General features: G+C 43.1%; 1 protein-coding gene, 1 long non-coding RNA gene and 1 pseudogene across 4 annotated transcripts in view; 1 reads left to right on the top strand and 2 right to left on the bottom strand.

The window, feature by feature from the left end:
- Positions 1-247, bottom strand: part of LOC148425204 (uncharacterized) — a 29,250-nt gene extending 29,003 nt beyond the window's left edge. For both annotated transcript variants that reach the window (XR_015865409.1, XR_015865408.1), the window contains exon 1: positions 90-247. This is a non-coding gene — a long non-coding RNA (uncharacterized LOC148425204). The remainder of the gene's footprint in view (positions 1-89) is intronic.
- Positions 248-301: 54 nt separating this feature from the next.
- On the top strand, positions 302-3,208 carry LOC148425203 (uncharacterized; annotated as a pseudogene). The gene is made up of 2 exons (XR_015865393.1): positions 302-778; positions 1,718-3,208. The product of XR_015865393.1 is annotated as an uncharacterized LOC148425203 (transcript).
- A 3,808-nt stretch (positions 3,209-7,016) lies between these two features.
- The window catches only part of LOC148425202 (uncharacterized), a 102,713-nt gene continuing 89,778 nt past the window's right edge, over positions 7,017-19,951 (bottom strand). Inside the window, exon 4 of the mRNA XM_088413414.1 lies at positions 7,017-7,373. Coding sequence (XP_088269540.1) covers positions 7,049-7,373 — 325 coding nt within the window. The 3' untranslated portion in view covers positions 7,017-7,048. The remainder of the gene's footprint in view (positions 7,374-19,951) is intronic.

Genomic DNA, 19,951 nt, shown 5'->3' with positions numbered 1-19,951 from the left:
TCTTTACTATAAATTGAATATGAACGAAATAAAATAACACAAACATATTAACAATGAAACAATAAATAAAGAAAAGGCTTGCAACTCACCAAAACAAACGGCGGTCACAATCGATCAGTCTTTTCAATATCCCGATTTTTCTTCACCTTTTCATTATCCACTTGGGTGTTCCAAAAGTTTTTTAAAAGCACCGTAGCGCGTTGAGGCTAATGGGTCTGACTGCAGGATGTAGACCACCTCTCCAATTGGGAGCTCTCTTTACCGGAAATGCGTCTATAAACCAACCAGAAGTGACGCAGAAACGTGCGTCAGTCTACCATGTAAACTCCGGTTTTGCCTAGCACAAAATTGTATAGATGCAAGAAAACCGCCGCGAAAAAACATCTGCCTCTAGTGCGTCTTGTTTCGTTCTTATTTTGCGAACCCGCATGCAAAGGGCGGTGAACGTCGAATGAAAATGTTCGAGAGAAGCAAAGTGAAGTTGGAAACAGTAGGTAAACAACAATTTGACTTCCACGGCAGTCTGCTCCCTCCCATCCCCTGTCCATGTCCCATCACGTAAATACATAAATTATTGGTGATAACTTTTTTTATGAAGTTAAAATGTCGTCGTGTGTTTTTTCAAAGTCAATTTTTTCTATTTTTTCCAATCGGATTTTCCAAAATGGGTCTCATTGGACAGCAGGCAATCTGTAGGTTAAGAATCAGTTGAGAAACTCAACGCCATTTTACTCTGATCCTGATGGGAGGCTCTCAAAGATGGCCAGCATCACCCAAAGTGAGAATGGAGTAATGCCATTTTGTGTGACTTCAAGGTCAATCAAACCTTTCATTCCACCTTAAAAGCCCGCAAATTACACAACACAAGAACGAGAAAAACGTACGCTTCTACATGCAAACATGTGGTAAACAACGCCATCTAATGGCAAGAAAGTACATTTGCGGGCTTTTAAGACGGAATGAAAGGCTTGATTCTCAGGAGCATGCCGTGAAGCCAACCTCAGCTTCGTGCCTGTTATATTTGTTTCGTATGCAAGTTTCTGCTTTAGTATGAGCGTATCCCCGGAGATGACTTGATGGAGCCCGGTAAATCTTTTCTATTTTTTCTTCCATTTCACCTTCGTTCAGGACACACGAGTAGCAAAGGCTGTTTTGAACCCATCAGATTTCAGATTTACAAAACTTGGCCTTGTTTCTGGCTTCGTAATAGTGATTCTCTATGACAAATTTCTAACTATAAATATAAAGAACATAAAAGCAAAATCACTGCATACTGACCTAATATAGTGTGTAACTCTCGCTACTTGATCAACCACACCACACGTGTTTCATATACAGCTGACGTTTAATAATTTGTCACCGTCAAACTCGATGGTTGCTTTCCAATCCTGAGGGGAATGAAGTCCAAATACAGTCCAAAAAATGTCACTTTCAAAGAATTATAGGCTGATCAAAACGAGAAGCTTCGAATCAACCAGCACTTTCTTATCTTTTTCTTCACGACGTCACGTTTGCATGTGCAATCAAACAGAACGTCAGCCAAAATGTCCCAAGGGCAACGAATGAAATACACCGTAGTATTGAGAAAACAATATCACAATTACGTTAACAAAAATTGAATAACAATTTTACCTAAATTATCATTTTTAGAAAATAAACTTGACAAATAATAACATTGTATCAAATTAACTGACATTATATTTTAACAGTTAAATAGTATGTCTTATGTCCCACAGACGTGAATGATAAATATGTCTGCTCCAAGCGGCAGGAGCCAGAGGTGAAAGAGGAGTGGGAGCCTCCTAGTGGCAAAGAGGAGGAGCTGCTGCAGCGCCCGAACATCAAAGGACAGCAGCAGCTAGCACCACGCATTAAAGAGGAGGGAAATTTCACAGAGTTGCCATTCACTGGCGTCCCTGTGAAGACAGAAGACCAAGAAGAGGAGAAAGGGGCGGAGCCTCCAAGCAGCAGCTCCCGTCAACACATGACAAGAGATATTGATGGCGAGCAAGTAAGCGGCTGGTTTGCGCCAATCTCCGAAGGCACAACGTCACAGTCTGATGATGATGATGATGAAGAGTGGGAAGGTGATATGACAAAAAGAAACCTTTGGAAATGTTCTCAGTGCGGAAAAACATTTGGCTGCATGTCCCTTTTGAAAAGCCATGTGGTGGTCCACACTGATGAGAAAACCTTTCACTGTTCTGTTTGTGGTCAAAGATGTTCTAATAAGGGAAACTTGATAGCACACACAAGAAGCCACACTGGAGACAAACCTTTTGTTTGTTCCATTTGTGGTCAAAGATTTTCTCAAAAGGCGAGCATGACAAAACACATAAGAAGTCACACTGGTGAAAAACCTTTTGCCTGTTCAGATTGTGGTAAAACATTTTCTACCAAGAAGAATATGATAGAACACATGAGAACCCACAATGGTGAGAAACCTTTTGTATGTTCTATTTGTGGTCAAAGATTTTCTCAAAATGCGAGCATGATGAAACACACAAGAACCCACACAGGTGAGAAACCTTTTGCATGTTCCATTTGTGGTCAAAGATTTTCTCAAAAGGCAAGCATGATAAGACACACAAGAACCCACACTGGTGAAAAACCTTTTGCCTGTTTGATTTGTGGTCAAAGATTTTCTCACAAGACGACCATGATAGCACACATGAGAACGCATACTGGTGAGAAACCTTTTGCCTGTTCCATTTGTGGTGAAAGTTTTTCTCAACAGGCCAGCATGATAACACACACAAGAACCCACACTGGTGATAAACCTTTTGCCTGTTCCATTTGCGGTCACAGATGTTCTACAAGACAAAACTTAACACGACACACTAGAACCCACACAGGTGTTTAACCTTTTCCCTGTCCTGTTTGTGGTAAAATATTTAATAGAAAGGGACATCTGAAAATACACACAAGTACCCAGACTGGTGAAAAACCTTTTTCCTATTTGATTTGTGATCTTCTACTTTCTTGTGTTTGTTGTATTTTATATTACAAGTATATGTACAGATTGCTTAATATATACATAATTAAACCACAAACAAGTACTTGTTAATACAAAAGATCTCTTGCTTCTTTTAGTGCCACTTCTTCGTACGTTACAATAGAAATTTTCAAAGCAAGGTTTATTTTTCCCTGGCTCTGTAAATGAAAATAAATGTCTTTCATTCTTGATTAAAATGTTCTTTTAAATGTACTGATGTGGATTTGCGCTTGAAAATGCGTGTTTCTGAATATGTACATCTTCATTTACATAGGAGCAGTGGCGTCTCTGCACTTGGGGGCAGTGAGGCCTGGCCCCACTAGTGGTCGCTGGTGGAGCACTAAGCAGGCTCAAAATAATTGTCTTCTCTTTATAGAAATCATCTATAAATATCGTATTTTTCGGACTATACGCCGCGACTTTTTCCTCATGATTTGAGCCCTGCAGTTTATAGTCCAGTGCAGCTTGTCTGCTTTTTTTTCCCCCACCAGTCAAGCAAATGTATCTGCTCAAGGATACACATATGAAACAGCTATGAAAGAGAACTGCAAAGACGTGAATCAATGGCTTTTTTAAAATATATTAAAAGTATTTAAAAAAATGTCTAAATTGAATAAAATTATTCAGCTCTTTAAAATGCAGTACCATCTTTGTTGTTTAAGATTTGTACATAGAATTAGAGCACCCTCTTCTGGTTACTTCGAAATAATTGTTTTTCTCAGTAGACGTGACATCGATGTGGCAGCACAGAAGAGACGACAGGTAAATGTTCGAGGATTGCTGATCTTATTTTGTTTTGCCTTGGACGAAAATTGTCGTAAGTACACAAGTTGTCAAAATCATCACACTGTTCATCCGTTTTGTTTATCGTTAGAGACATTGGAAATAAGGAGTATTTTTTCGTTGTGCAACTTGTTAGCTCGAGAGGTGCTATTTATCATCAGCTGATTACGTGTTTTATTTTTCTAGTTTTACGACGACCTAAAGAGAGCAATGATCAATGGCCATTGTTCAAATAAAGCAGAGCAAAAGGAAAGACAGTCTGGTTGTTTGAAACGTCGTTTTCCAGCCGTCTAGCTGGCGAAAAACTCGACGCTTCGGAGTTAGGGCGGCATAAAGATCTTGTATAAAAGTTTGTGTTTGATATACAGCATATAATATATATGATCGTATTTATAATATTATGATTGAATATATAATTTATGTGCAGTGTGTACAATGATCACTGAATTAATCAATTAAACAAAGGGAGACAGAATGCTGTTAAAGAGAGGATGTTGCAGTTGGTAGATGATTTAAAAAATTAAATATAAAAAAAAAAAACTTTCGTATACCATCTTTTTGCATAAATATCTGATGTTATGACCTGCGGCTTATGCTGCATTAAGATGGAGCGCGTCGTTTACGCTCTACGTGAGGCGTTTTGTCGCGAGGCCAAGATGAAGTTCACTTTTCACGCAACAGTATCACGCTTGCTGTGCACTTTACCGGAAAGGAGAGCATTGCTGAGAACTTTCACTTTTCCGGGATATGGCAAAGCCAATATTTTCTTCGACAGCACCTTTATTATTATTTTTTTACACTGCGTGTCCCTTGTTTTATAGCAATACTTGTCTGCCAAAAAAAAAAGTTTCAGTGTCGCAATCAAGTGGCCAATACCATGCTAAATACTGTACTGTCAGTGCGACGCGACATGTGACAAAAGTTAAATTTTTTTAACTTCTCGCATCACGTGGGATTACGCGCCGCGCGACGCTCTATCACATCCACCTTGACTCGTCATTGCACCCGTCACGCGAACTACAATGACTACAATACAAAACCATCGCTCTTCGCGCTCCATCTGAACGCGGCAGCTTACGGTCCAGTGCGGCTTTTTCGTGGCAAAAGATGTTTTTTGGTCAATTTTTGCTGCGGCAGCTTACGGTCCAGTGCGGCTTTTTCGTGGCAAAAGATGTTTTTTGGTCAATTTTTGCTGCTGCGGCTTATATACCGGTGCGGCTTATAGTCCTGAAAATACAGTAATATTTTATCGTGAATAATAATATCCATGATTATGACTTCCAATTATGTTTCCAAGGCAATTTCATTGTAAACATTTTGCATAATCCAAAGGCTTTGCCAAAGACAATTTCTCTAACTTTGACTCGAGTAGGATCGGCCGGTGAGCGTTTCAGTGACGAGCCACCAAAATAATAGTGCGCCCTGTCTTTAACTGCTCTCAGTAGACAATAGGGCCCAGTAATTGTGGCTGTAAGGTCGAAATCAGCCAATTAAAATATTGGAGTGTGTAAAGGAAATCATATATTAGGTTGTAATCATTATGTGCTTATTTCTTGTCTAGAATAGTGTGCATTGCTATCCATGTGTGCAGTCCGAGTTCATCTCGCCCCAGTCCTTAGATAAAGCTGTTGACGCAGGTAAGTGTGAGCTGGGACCTTGGCCCAGCTGTTGGTGGAGCCCGACTGGCTCTTTTTGTTATGTCTTGTAATGTGCAATGCTTTGCTGAATTAATAAAAACCAGGCAGGGGCGCTTGGGCGTTGAATTAGCGTTGGAGAACGTACAAGTTCATTTGCCCATGCTTTTTCCCTATCCATGGCATAGAAAAGTCAACTTTGGCTGGTCTTAGTCACTCTTTTTGCTGCTTAGCAGCTAGGCTTGTCCTAGTCTTCTTTTAGAGATTTCTCTGACAGAGTGACATATGTCAGACTCAAGACGCAAGAAACTTGTTGAGTTTCGGCGGATAGCAGCAGCAAGCAAGCTCAGTTTTCATCGTAATCTAAAGGACAATAAAAGCAACTCACCAATATGAATGATGTAGATGCTTAAATAAAGACTAAATTTAGCACTTGGGCAAAAAATTGAAATTAAACATTTAGCTGGTGGATTAAAAAAAAAAAAGATAAATAACAAATAAAATAAAAAATAAAACTTTCAATGTCGCAATCAAGTGGCCGAGACCGTGCTAAATATTGTTCTGACAATGCTGCGCTATCGTTAGCTTTGCACAGTAACTACGGTTCAACAGCTGTAAAGTGAAGCAAACGCTGCACATACCAGTTGTCCAAAGTTCTCGTTTCAGCCTTTCTACAAGCCAGGTGAGTGCTCTTGCTTGGCTGGGTTTTGTATTGAAAGCTCAGCAGGCCATGTTGGATCGCTCCTGGTGAACGCAAAGCGTCTGCCATGATTCATTCCTGCCCCCTGTGTGAGCAGTTGAATGTTCCCGGAGTTGATTGGCTGTGGCGACGCGAAACGCGGAAAAAGTATACAAAAAAAAAAAAAAAACTTAACTCGAAAGGCAAAATTTCGCTTCTCGTGACTGCGCAGGGCCATTTGCGTCGCACCATTCACGTCCATCGCATCGCCCGACGTGCATTCGCGCCCAGTCACGCGAACTCCGTTGACCAGCGTTCGCCGCGTTTTTACCATTAAACTAAATCATCTCCAAAACATTATTTCGGGTGCAGCCCACACGGCCCGGTACCAGTTGTTCTACGGATCGGTACCGGTCCGCGGACCGCGGTTTGAGGACCGCTGCAATAGCGCATGGGTGGCCAAGTTTGGTCTTCAAGGGCCACAATCCAGCCTGTTTTCAATGTATCTCTTCAACCAACTCACCTGACCTAAATTTGCGTCGTCATTAAGATTTTGCAAAGCATGCTGATGAGCTAATCATTTGACTCAGATGTGTTAGTTGAAGGGACACTGAAAACAAGCTGGATTGTGGCTCTTGAGGACCGAACTCGGCCACCCCTGCTATAATGTAAGGTTTAATATTGTTAGTTGAATCAGTGTTTTTTTTTTCTTTTTGTATAATATTGAGGACATTTACTATTCATTTTGTATTTGTATGTATCACACAAGGAGGGAAAAATAAAAACTGCTACATTGCAGCACCAAAAACTAGACAGTTGGACCCCAACAGACCGGACACAAACCAGAAAAAGTCCAATAAAATAATTTATTAAACAAAAGGAGCACGCAGCGTGTGAAAAAGCACAACACAAAAACTGGCAAAGTATCAACTCAAAGTCACAGAATGAAGACAGCTGTCATGGTCCAAATAAAAGAGACATGGAAAACACTATGTAGTGGATAAACTTCAAACCAGAATGCAGCCAGCAGAAGGAAGCCGTAGGAACCGAAGGTAACAGCAAAAACCTGATCCGAGCACAAATACACACTTTCAAAGTAGCAACAGAAATACAACACAGGATGCAAAAGCACATAGGGAACATTAGTAACCGGACAGTACAGAGATTCAGCAGTTTACTACAACGGACTCCTCCAGCTCCAGCCACGTTTAAATAACCAGGAGATGGCTGATGGCACTCAGGTGCACGGCTGGTGGACTCCCCATCAGGGAAACACCTGCCTCTGAAATGATAGAGAGAGTGATGTGGAGACACAGAAGGAACGTCACAAAAACGGTGAACCATCAGTTAAAGAGATGAATGTTATTTCAACTGGGAACGCTACAGTAAGAGCTCGACCCAAGCTGAATTAAAGTTAACCCACGCTCAGTATTGAGGTCTCAGTCGGATCCACTAAAGCAAGGTGCCAGCTTCACAGCGCCAACTAAAGACAGCTGGCATTGAATGGTTTACTGCATCGGCCTGTCTTCAACATGAAGGTCTATGAAGAGGAAACTGAGCACATGGAGGATCTCAAAGTCGATGAGAAAGAAGAACCAAGCTTGGTTCGTTAAAGGAGGCCCACAGAAAAGATGCTATTGTATCAGGAGGAAGAAGCCCAGAGAATGTTAAAATGGCTTTACTAAGTTTATGATGAATGGAAGAAGGAAGTGCGCATGACACGCGAACAATTAAAAGTTTAGAATTTACATTATAAAACAGTCAAATTGCTTCACTTATGAACAACGTCGAGAAGGGATAACATTCTTAAGTTGTACTCTGAAATTAGAGACCACCTCACACCTTCCAAAGATACAAAGTGACTTGTAGACGCATGTGAAGCAGCTACCAAAGACATCAAGGTTGCTATGACGTCTATGACAATGATGAAATAAAGCTACGCCTCCGTGAATTGCTCAAGGCAGACTATGCTCAAATCAGTGTAGAGCTCCTCGTGCACACTTCCAAATAAAGCCTCTAATGCAAGTGAGCATTCTTTTGAAGTGATAGTTTCAGAGATTCATCCTATCACTCAACTCATAAAGGCTCACTTGCGCACTAAAGTGCAACACCAAGGCGAAGAGCTCATGATGAGATCAGAGCTAATTGATTTTGGATCCCAGGCATAATCTATCCAACATCGCAACAAGGCAGAAATGGCAAACGCCCTAAGAAACTTTAAAGTTGGAGTATCATCATGGAGAAAATAGATGATTCACCACACAGTGAATGGAGATTAGTATGTGTAATGGACACTGTAATTGACCAAGATGGACTTGTGAGGAAGATAAAGAATTGTTTTGGGGTTAAGACCAATGGGAAAGAACAATGTTCTGGATAGCCCTCTATCGTGGATCACCCGGTGTCAAAACTGGTTCTCCTAGAGGCTGTTTCAACATGTTATACAGTTTAATCTTTATCTCTTCCTATCCTTCCTATAGATACTGTATGTTTCATAGATGTCAACAGTTAAGAGTTTTTTGGGGGGGGAATCATTAGTACTCTGTTTAGTTACCAGTTGAGTTATTTGGTGGGAGTGAAAATTACCTTACTATTATATTTCTTTTGCGGATGTAGTTCCTATGTTTTCATATTAGTACTATAATATGGCCGGTACTTTATTTTTTTTATTGGCTAAGAGAAGGAAGTGTCGTAAATCGTCAGCGTGTGGCGAGGCGAAGAAACCATACGTTGCTGTGCTAGTGGAGATCTTTACTTCTTTGCATGCCATCACAAAACTGATACAACAAAGTCCAAAGCAGCAAAGACAAAGCCAACAGGTTCAAAGCATCAAAGGATCATAGCAACATCCCTACTGGGTGAGAGACATGGTCCGAGTGCCCGCCACAATACTTAAATAAGGCTGCAACGTCCTTGTACGGTGCAATAGAAAGGCGTTGACACTTCCAATAATTTAAAACCACCACCTAGTGAAATACACACACGCGCACACACACACGCACACGTGTTTATAGGGTATAAAATGACAAGTGTCAAAAACCGGCTCGATGGTGGTTTAAGTTGACACACCTTTTAAAAGGGCCTAGAACAGGGGTGTCCAAACGTTTTGCAAAGTGGGCCAGATTTGGTGTGTTAAAAATGTAGGGGGGGCCAACCTTGGCCGGCGTTCTTTACATATAGCAGCAATTAATTCAAATAAATTTCAGCGAGCCGTTCTGCGTTTAACATTTGCTTTTTTTCATTTCATTTTTTCATTTTTTTCATTTTCATTTCAACTATCTTAAGAATGTGTTTAGGTTAATTTGAAACATGCATATCAAAGTTGAATTGACATTAAATATTGAAACTGAATATTCACTTTTTTGAACACTAACTTTTTTGTAACAGTTGAACAGAAGTATTTGTACTCTTGGGTACATCCATCAATCAATCAATCAATCAAATTGTACAGTGGGCCCCCGGGTAACGAACTTAATCCGTTCAGCGGCTACGCTCGTATCTCGAACTGTTCGTATAACGGGCAATCCAAACCCATGTTAATTCGTGAATGCGTGCAACGCGCAAAAGCCTTAGGTATAAACATCATGACTATACACATATATTGAGATTGAGTGACATAGTCTACTGTACAGTTGCATTAATTAGCAAATACAAAGGAAAAATGACTTTTAACTTTGGAATGACGTGACTTGAAATGGGTGGAAGCGTAGTGTAACAGAGACCAACGCGCAAAGTCTACACGGCGAAGCAGATATGCTATTGGTCTTACAATGTCACAGTGACTCTTTCAGTCAAGGTGTAAGTCACGGAGATGCTAAAACATCATCCTCTTACTTCTTCCTTTATCTCTACAAGTAATTTTAGAAGCTATGTCTAACAGATAAAGTTTGCAAAGTCTTCACAACATTCCTCCCTTCCGTTTTTCACTCATTTTCTCTCCTTCCTTCCATCCTGTGCCATCAAGCTAGATAAAGGCGTTCGGCCAATAGCATATCGGCATTTCTGTGACTGACGTGTGACGCTGGCCAATAGCATCTCCGTGAGTGAGACCGGGTGACCTTAATCGACCAATAGCATATTGGCATCTCCGTGACTGACTGATAATTATTCGCACTTTTTTTTTAAACGGTTGGAATGTATTGACAATTAATTAAAAAAAAAAAACACATTTAAACCAATGACAATTCTTTGTCCTGCAATCGGCACATTTAATTTCATGTCAGCTGTTTTTCCCTTTAGCTGTACAAACACTACACTTAAATGGTAATACAGTGGTACCTCGGTACTCGACCGCCTCTATACTCGACCAAATCGGTGCTCGACCAAAAAATTCAAGTAGGTAATGCATCGGACCTCGGAACAGATTTTCGGTTCTCGACTAGCCGAGCCGAGCCGAGCCGAGCCGACCCGAACGCGCTACTCGGCCCTTCTCGGCCAGCGGTAAGCGCCAGTTCAACGCAGACCGCCAGCGGAGTAAGACGTTTGTTCGAGTATTTCTTCCCGGATTTAAACTTTTTCGTGTTGCTCTAGCCCTTAATAATGGGTCCAAAGAAAGACAGTGATAAGGGGAAGGCAAAGAGGAAAACAATGAGGACCACTATTGAACCGAAGAAGGAAATTATAGCAAAATATGAACGTGGTGTACGAGTGTCCGACCTCGCGTCGCAGTTAGCTAGCGTCATCATGGAAGGAGTAACTCCCTCCCGTCCTCTCCACATCCATTCCTGTATGCCATCAACCACTCTCCAAAACGTAAGTAAATTATATAAAATGGTTTATAATGCTTTATTTATCTTTATCATGTACTGCTTGTGCACATTTACTTGTGCACACATACTTTCCATTATTTCTTATGGGAAAATTGCTTTCGGTGTTCGAACAAATCGGTGCTCGACCACCACCTCAGAACGGATTATGGTCGAGTACCGAGGTACCACTGTATATTTAGACACCGTGAGTGAGACAGTCACTGTGACGTTGTAAGACCAATAGCGTTCACGCTACTGCCACAAGCATCTACTGATGAATTAGATAACGCATCTGCTGATTTCGTTGACGCAGCTAAGCGGGAAACAATTTTACATACTCAACGGCCGGCATGTCGGATTGCTCGTAAGGCGGAAGGTTTGTTCGTAAGTGGGGGACAAAAATGTCCGTGATTCACGCTCGTAAGGCGAATTGTTCGTAAGCCGGGGGCCGACTGTATTTGTATAGCTCTAAAGTCTCAAAGGGTGTCACAGATGAAAAGAGGTCATGTGCAGACTTCTTTCGAAAAAAGAAGTCATACAGAGACATCTTTTCAGTGTAAGGTACACAACAGCACCCCCTGTCAAAGCTCCCAGAAGGGGAAGGAAAAACTCAAAAACCCCAATTAGGGGAAAATCAGAAACCTCCAGAAGGGACCACAGGTGGGAGGAGCCCCCTTCCAGGCCCACAGGTTGAAGTGGATGCTGCATGTACCAAATACAAATAGATACACATAAACAATATAGATTACAGAAAACATATTGTGCTATATAGTGCAGTGATGTCTTGACAGCAGGCAAAGCCACTGGGTAGGAACCATCCCACATTCCACCCAAGTGGACTGCAGACGGCCGACCCCTTAACCCACAATGGTCGATCAGCGCAGGACCAAATGGAGGCGGTCAAGTCAACCCTCACCATCTAGCTAGCCCCCTAGGAAGAGGGGGGCAGGAAAAAGGAAAAAAAGAAGAAAGCTGCAGACAGGCTCAATTAACTAAATGCTTTTGAATATAAATGTGTTTTTAGTCTGGATTTAAAGATTTCTACTGAGGTGCCTGCGCGAACTTCCATAGGTAGGGCATTCCATAGTACTCGCGCGCGAATGGAAAATGCCCTTGAGTCCGTGGGGTCGATAGCAAACCGGCATTTTGTGACCGAAGTTGTTGGGACGGAACATATGGTGATGCTGGGTCGACGAGATAGGAAGGAGCTAAACCGTGTAAAATTTTATAAGTAATTAACAGCACCTTAAAATCACATCTCATGTGTACTGGAAGCCAATGCAGGTCAGCTAGAATCGAAGTAATATGATCGAACTTTCTCGTCCTTGTCAATAGTCTCGCTGCTGCATTCTGTACAGACTGCAGGCTTTTGACGCAGGACATGGGAAGCCCAGAAAACAAAACGTTACAATAGTCTAGGTGCGACGTAACAGCTCGAGAACACACAGCACCTGGGTCTCGGGTCCCTCTCAATACAGCTCTGTACGTACTCTGTTGCCACCAGCAGACGTACTCCACATCCGAGTTGCCCAGCCATGAGTTATACTACACAATATGCAAATGGCACAGCAATAAAGGTATCCTGGCATTATTCTATTGGCTATGTGTATACTGCAGTTAACTTTAGCTTGCTCTCATTGGTCTTTCTTCCCCTGCGGAATCGCTTGCTTGCTCCTCCTGGTTGTAGTTTTCCAACAGTTGCCTCGGGGTTATCTCGTCACTGCATCTTCCTTGCGACCACCACCGCTTGTTCTGCAACATTCCACTCTTGCACCCCCTTGCAACACACATTCTGTATTGTTCCACCAGTCACACGCCCAGCACTTTACAGTTTCACACTCTCATACACAGGATGTAGCAACATCTAATGAACTACTTTAAGCTCAAACTCTTATGTTCCTTTATTCCCTCTCATGACCTCAGACAACTGAGGTCATCACTCGAATACCTTGTTTTATTGTTAAACATGAGCTAAAAATCAATATCCATTAGCTAAAAAGCAGTAAACAAATAAAAAATAGAAGAAAATTAAAAATCAGTAAAAAATTTCATTCTAGTAGAAAATCAGTAGAAAATTTCATTCCCTCCTCATGGCCTCAGGTCCCTGAGGCCGCCTTCACATACTCACATCCCGGACTCCCGGAGGGCCACAGCTGTCTCCGCCTCCTGGGGGTCCTTCTGAGGATCATCATGTACTGGCCACCCGGAGGGAGTGGCCCCAACGTGCATTCAATTGTCTTAACAGTTAATGATCTGATACATGGAATACAGCAACATCCGCATAACACCATAATAGCGGCAAACACAGCGATAGAAATCAGTACTGATGCAATCAAGCTTTTGTATTTGCCAAAGACGTTTAACCAGTCAGAGTACCAACTGGTGTCCACACCTGAGTGCTCCTTCATTTTGTTACTTAGCGTGCGCAGACCCTCCAATGCCTTAGTAAGGCGATCGTCAGGAGACGTATTGTTGGGAATCAGAGTACAGCACTGATCCCCAAAAATACCACACACTCCTCCTCTTTCAGCTAACACCATATCTAAACCCATTCTATTTTGGAATGCCATAAGAGACGTGGCTGCTAATTGCTCATGCGCTGCCTCGAGTGTTGTGGTGGTGAAGTTCGCCAATCGTTGGACATTGTAGTGGACATAATTAATCCGGTCCACATTTTTGTTTACTGTAAGAAACGGGAAAATACTCTCCCATCCTGCCGCCACTTGATCCGCCAATTTGTATCGATCAGGGTCCCCTCTTGGAATTCCAATTGGATCTATGTACGTGGGGTCTCCTTCATTCAACCATTCTTGCATGTCCCTTTTCTTCCTCACAAGGAAGGGGATTCTTCCCCACCGTCCAACGCCTTCCCAATTTATTCTGGCCATGTCTAATGCTGTCACACTAATTGGCATGATCAGCGTTACTAGGGCGCACTTACCTGAGGCATTGGGGGAAGCCTATCGTACAACACTTTCGCTCCACACCACAGCCAAACATCAGCACAAGCGAGAGGAATTCCTGCTGGCAAAGACACATTTTCATGACACCATGACTTCTGGATATTTCCAATCCCAGGGCCAGTGCCGTTTAACTTTAGGCAGGTGAAATTTTGTTGTGCAACATGGGTGTCAAAAATGGGCTTATTCTTTTCCATATGTGTCAGTGGAAAGGCTGAGTCCAATTGGCTGCACTCTCCTTGGAGAGTCTTGTTATACAGGAAACCAAAGAGACAGGTTTTGGATACAGCAGTTGCTGCCATGATTTTTAAAACTGGTCTTGCACCTAAACATACCAAATAATTCTCGTTAGTATTGTTAGCGGCCTGTTCAGCCATCAGGAGCGTTAGTATTGTTAGCGGCCTGTTCAGCCATTAGGAGCCAATTATTAGTGACCGTAGAAATACCTGTGTCGGTTGTTTACACTTCAGATTTAGCAGTAGTTGTTGTGTCTGTGTCAGCGTCTTACCACCATCTTGCTCTGCTTCATACCATACCGTTCCATTACAGGAATGATACACCATCACTCGTTCTCCTTTCGCTCCATCACTTCTGTCATCCCACACTATATGTTCAAACGCCAACATAGTCCACACAAAGCACAAGCCAGCAAGCCAAATAGTCAATATATTTAAACATTTGCATCGTCATCGTCTTTGTTCAGACACTTTCGAGTCCGACTTTGATCCAATTCTCGCCATCGTCACATTCCCTCTCTTGACCTGCCCGTCCGGGCGGTCAACCTTTAAGCTCACCATTGGCAGGCACAAAGTCTGGGGCCGGGCGCAACTGTGAGTATTCGCAACACTTTTGTCCTTTAGTTTCTAATTGGGAGGCATGTGAAGTTCTAGCCAGAACCCTAAACGGTCCTTTCCAGCGAGGTTCAGTCCACTTCCGGGAAAGCACCCTATGTCCATCAAACAACTTCCGTGATGCCTCCTCCCTCATCAGCTTTGGAGTCCTCTTACTCCCTGCACTAGTGGTGCCCCAGTCTCCTGCTAGCGCCGCCCTGGCGTCCGCATGGGCGACTCCACATTCCCCTGCTGCTCTCCGCGCACTCTCTTTTTCTAATTATTCACAGCCTGTTCAATCAACTGTATGGTCGCTGGCGTCATCTCAACGCAGTCATGTCAAAAATTGCACTTGTCGTCAGCATCACTGTAACCTGTTCTGTGACACTTTGAACCCCAATTCACCAAGTCGAGTAAGATATAAAGGAGTAAGATTTAAACGGATTTAAGCCAACTCACCAATTAATAAGTTGTCAACATATTGGATCAAATAGCGCCCTCCGGTACCTCTTCCGTTTGTTGCACTTCGCGCAAAAACTTATTTCGAAAATCCCAGAGCTTAGCCTCCAGCCTTGGGAGACGTGTGTGTATTGTAATGTTAAATCTAAAAACAAAATATTGTCTGTACTCTTCTGCCAGTAGCAGGCAGAAAAATGTATTAGCCAAATCAATCACAGTGAACTATTGTATTGTCGGGCTCAACCTGCTCAAACAGCGATGTTTGATAGCGGCACAAGAATGCAAGGGGTTTTCAGTAATTTTGTTAATTTTCCGAAGGTCATATGCCATATGTTAATTTACACAATCCGCTTTCAAAACTGGGAGAATGGGAGTGTTAACGGAGGAGTCCGATAACTCAAGGACTCCGACCTCCCACAGTCCCTAAAGAGTGTTAGTAATGCGACCTGCCGACTTAGGTTTGCATTTGCATTGGAGCACGCCAAAATGATGATGTGTAACTTTGAATGGTACCGAAAGAACGGGGTGGCAAAAACTTATGTCAGCGGGGCCCCCGGACCACAACGAGTCCAGCAACTTGTCCAAAAGCTTAGCGGCGTCCTTGTGGTCCGCGAGCTCCCTGCCGTGAAATCGAGAGCGTGTGACATGCTCCAACAACCCGGGATCCACATCATCAACCTGGATACAAAAACATTCAGTGCTCTGGGAATACATTACCAAGGAAATTTCACTTTGTGTTCAATCACTGGCCAAATGGCATTACCACACCATGGGTCCCAGTTCACGTGCCTACCAGCCTGCTCCTACAGCCAGTTATGTGTGGTGTGAATGACTCACCTATCATGAACAATTGAGATCGCTTATCTGTCAGTGATGTGTACGTTGCAATGCCTCGTCCCTCCACAAAAATTTGGTGACTAGTCAATTTCCACTCATCGCCTTTGATTGTTTGAAATGCTTCCTAATAATTAAATCATTGTTGCAGGCATACAACAGTGTGAGATGGAGAGAGTCGGCCGAGGCAGGAGGAGAACAAGTTGATTCAGGGTTTTCACCGCAGGAACGTCAAGTAGACACTCCCTCCCTCCTTTAGTTCATGTAGATGGCTGCTTGTGTCTTTGTTCATAGGTCTTGCCACATGCGATGAATAGGTGTTTGATTTTCAGTCAACACCAAGTGGTGGGTGAGAGTTTGTCCAACAATAGAAGTCATTTTGTGGTGTGGAGACAGGTGAGAAGACCAACAAAACCCATCCTTGGCCCAGTCATCGTCATCTGCATAGAGGTGGCTGATGACTGCCTGCTAGTGTGGCTTGCTCAGTTGTTGCTGTCGCCAGGGTGCAGGGCCACACTGCCCAAGTCCTTGCTTCGTGGAGGTTGTCTTCCTCTGTCTGCCCTCGGGGGAGGAGGGCCCTGGTGCTGGCTTTGTTCTAGCCAAGGAAACCTGCACTGTCTCCACCAATGGTCCATACCGTCACACCTGAAGCAGCCTTGATTTGGAGCTTGGCGAGAGCCGCCTTGACCTCCGTTGGTGTTCCCCCTTCCACGACACGCCCCTCTGCCTCTCGCTGGCCGTCCCTCAACCATCCACATCCGTTGATCTGCCACCCCCTTTTTGAACTTTGTGTCCTTTGCTCTTTTTTTTTCCGCACTTGTGATAATTGAAGTCTCAGAAGCCGTTCCTGCATTCCTTTCACTCCCTCATCCGATTTGTTTTGCCTGTGAACATATAATTTTACGTGGTGAGTCACATGTTGATTAAAATAACCGTCATTACCTTCCAGCAGATCAGGGTCTTCAGAAAGCTTCTCCCTGACCTCCATGGAAAGTGTGTCTAGATGCACATGTCTACAAATCACACAAAGCGGCTTGTCGCAAGATGGATGTGAACTGGTCTTATCCGTCAACGCGGTCTGGCAGGCATTGAGGTGTGCAGCGGGATCCATGGTGGGTTTCAAGTCTGGAAGTTTTGCTACGGCTGACGCTGAAGAAGGAAAGAGATCCTGGAGCACAGCAAACAGTCGCATGGTGAAAGGAGCAAACAACCAATCGGGTTCAACCATATTAAGGACGGAACGCCTCAGGACTTTGTCAGATTGGTGAATTGAGGAACAACATGCCTGGATTAATCTTATCATGTCGCCGCAAGCCAAATTCATACCATCAGTGTGTCTCCTGAAAGCTTGGATTCAGGGCTTGGCGCCGCCCATTAATGCAGGGAGCCTCTTCTGCAAAAAATCTAAATTTTTCAACGTCATTTCTTGATAAACTAACCCACGAGGGGCTGGTATCATGGGGTAATTTCTCATTGGTCAGGTATATCTATCAGATGGTCTAGTTTGAAATCCAGATTGTGGTCTGATCTGACTCTTTTCATAATTAGGGGTCAAACAGTTGTTGTCATTTGTTGCTTGTCTTCTCCAGTCATCCTCTGTTGAGTGCATGCATCGCATGTATGTGGCAAGAGGTGAGGAGTCAGTCAGAGGGGTCAGTTAGGGGGGAGTGTGAAATCAAACAATGGGTTCCCCCCTTCCCTGTCTCAATGTCTGTGTCTACTCCCTCCTGCTGCTGCTGCGTGCGATCTTTTGCCATACTGGCTCTTAATTTGTCCTCTAAGGACAACAACTCTGGACCTTGGGATGCACATTGTCCACAGTTCGCCTGTCTAACTGCTCTGTCCAGTTGTATGTCTTTGGGTTGGGGGGTTGTCTGGTCAGTCATTCCAATATTGGCAGTCCCTACAAAAATTCCTTCCCCACCCAGTTCGTAAACTGAGGCTTGCAGAGCTACTCTTTGACCATTAGATGTAGTTTGGGTTGGCTCAGTGTGCTCGGGGGTGCAGCGATCCTGCCCTGTTTTGCAACACCCAATGGCGGGTCAAAGTGACCCTCTTTTTCCTCCAGACCAGCAGCCACAGCATTCATCATCAAACACATTTCATGCAAATTGCGCTGCCACTTTTCATACTCCTTTATTTTTCTCTGGTTAAATTTCTCCTCTTTATCCATCCACTTTCCTTCATCTTCTCCCTCAACTCTTTTTCCACTGCAATGACTTCCCTTTCTGCCATTTGAAAATCCTGAGCCAAATGTGTAAATATACATTTATCTCTATTAACCTTTTTATCCTCCTTCCATGTCACCCACACTTTTTTTCCACTTTGCTTGTTTTACTTTTTGCTTCTCCTTTTCCACACATGCTAACAACTGACTTTCTAGTTCCCTCCATAACTCATCCATTGTTTTATGCCATCTTCCACCATAACTTTCGCAACCAAATTTACAACATTCTGCATCCCATTCTTCTGTAACTGCCGCGCTAACTTCGACATGTCCCATGTTCCAGGTTCTCCGCGAAACAATTCATCCTTCCTTAATTTCAGAAACAACTTCTGACACCGTTCTTTTCCTTCTTAATTTTCTTACTTTCTGTTCCACTAATCAACTGTGATTCCAGCTTAGCGTAATGACCATTAATCTCCGACCAGACTTCAGTCCGTTCATCTGAAGTGCCACACCCGAGACCACTATCACACTTCCTCTTATTCGCCATCTCAAAATCCACCCGTGCGTGTCCCAATCACTTTTTACGCAGAACAATTTTAGTTTTCACACTCACACCGCTTCCACACTGATACGTAAATCCCAGATTTTAAACTGTATCGTAACCACGAATAGTTCCAAACTATTCTAGTAGGTAAATCCCAGATTTTATAACCTACTAACGTCCACACAATTACACTTTTACGCCGTTCCGCTCCTCCTTCCTCTTATAATTTAGCGTTGCCAATGTGCAGAATTTGAAAAGGAATCTGCCTACCTTGTTTCACCGTGGGCCCAAGAGGAAAGACAGTCGGACATGTGGCTCCTTTATCAGGTCGTCACCTGGTGTGGACGTGGGTCCCAGACCCGAGTCCCAGACTCTTGTGGTTTTTCACGAAGTCCCAGACTTCTTGAAGTCCCAGACTTCTTTTACCTCTCTTGCATCACGTCGGGTCACCATAAATTGTTGGAATTTTATTTCTAAATCAACATAAACTCAAGTTAGTAATCTGACTCCAATTTGTGACCTTACCCAACTGCCACTCATCCAACAATTTGCTCGCTCGTTCTGCAATAGACTAATAGCATGTTTACGTATAATATCGCCAAAAGGAGTCATGTAGATGTTGAACAGTAAGGGACCAAGTACTGACCCCTGCGGGACACCACATGAGACGGAGAAAGATTCAGAGATCGCATTGCCATAAGAGACACTATGCGGCCTAGCGTCAACAATCACAGCTGAGGGGGTAAGTGGCGCTGCCTTTTTTATTTCGTTCCTTATTAGCTGAATCCGCTGAGTAAAGAATTGCATGAAATCGTGTGCTGAATGGAGGGAACTATGATTAATCTGCTGCTGTTGCGTTAGCTGTGTTACCGCATCAAATAAATATTTTGGGTTGTTTTTATTAGGACTAATCATTTTGGAAAAGTAATTTGTTTTTGCTAATCTAAGAGCCTCTTTATATTTCAGCAAGCTATCGCACCAGGCTTGACAGAAAACCTCGAGTTTAGTTGTTCGCCATTTACGCTCAAGTTATCTACTTCACAATTTACACGTACGTGTTTCATCCGTAAACCACAGAGTGTGCCGCTTCGGACGAGTTTTAAGTTTCAACGGCGCAATAGAGTTTCGGGAATTTAAAAGAACCGTATTAAAATCATTCGAGAACTCATCGATTGAACCAGTGAAAGACGGAAAGGCAGCTGTTGCGGAAGGCAGTAATTTAGAAAGTGCAGCAGTGGTTGATGAGTTAATATCACGGCTCTTAAAGCCTTGGTTGTGATCAGTGAGACCACACTGAGCTAGGACTTCAAATGTT

This window comes from Hippichthys cyanospilos, chromosome 4 (assembly GCF_059441005.1).
Source record: "Hippichthys cyanospilos isolate Australia breed blue-spotted pipefish chromosome 4, RoL_Hcya_1.0, whole genome shotgun sequence".
Classification (NCBI taxonomy): Eukaryota; Metazoa; Chordata; class Actinopteri; order Syngnathiformes; family Syngnathidae; genus Hippichthys; species Hippichthys cyanospilos.
This window is presented reverse-complemented; position numbering and strand designations above follow the sequence as displayed.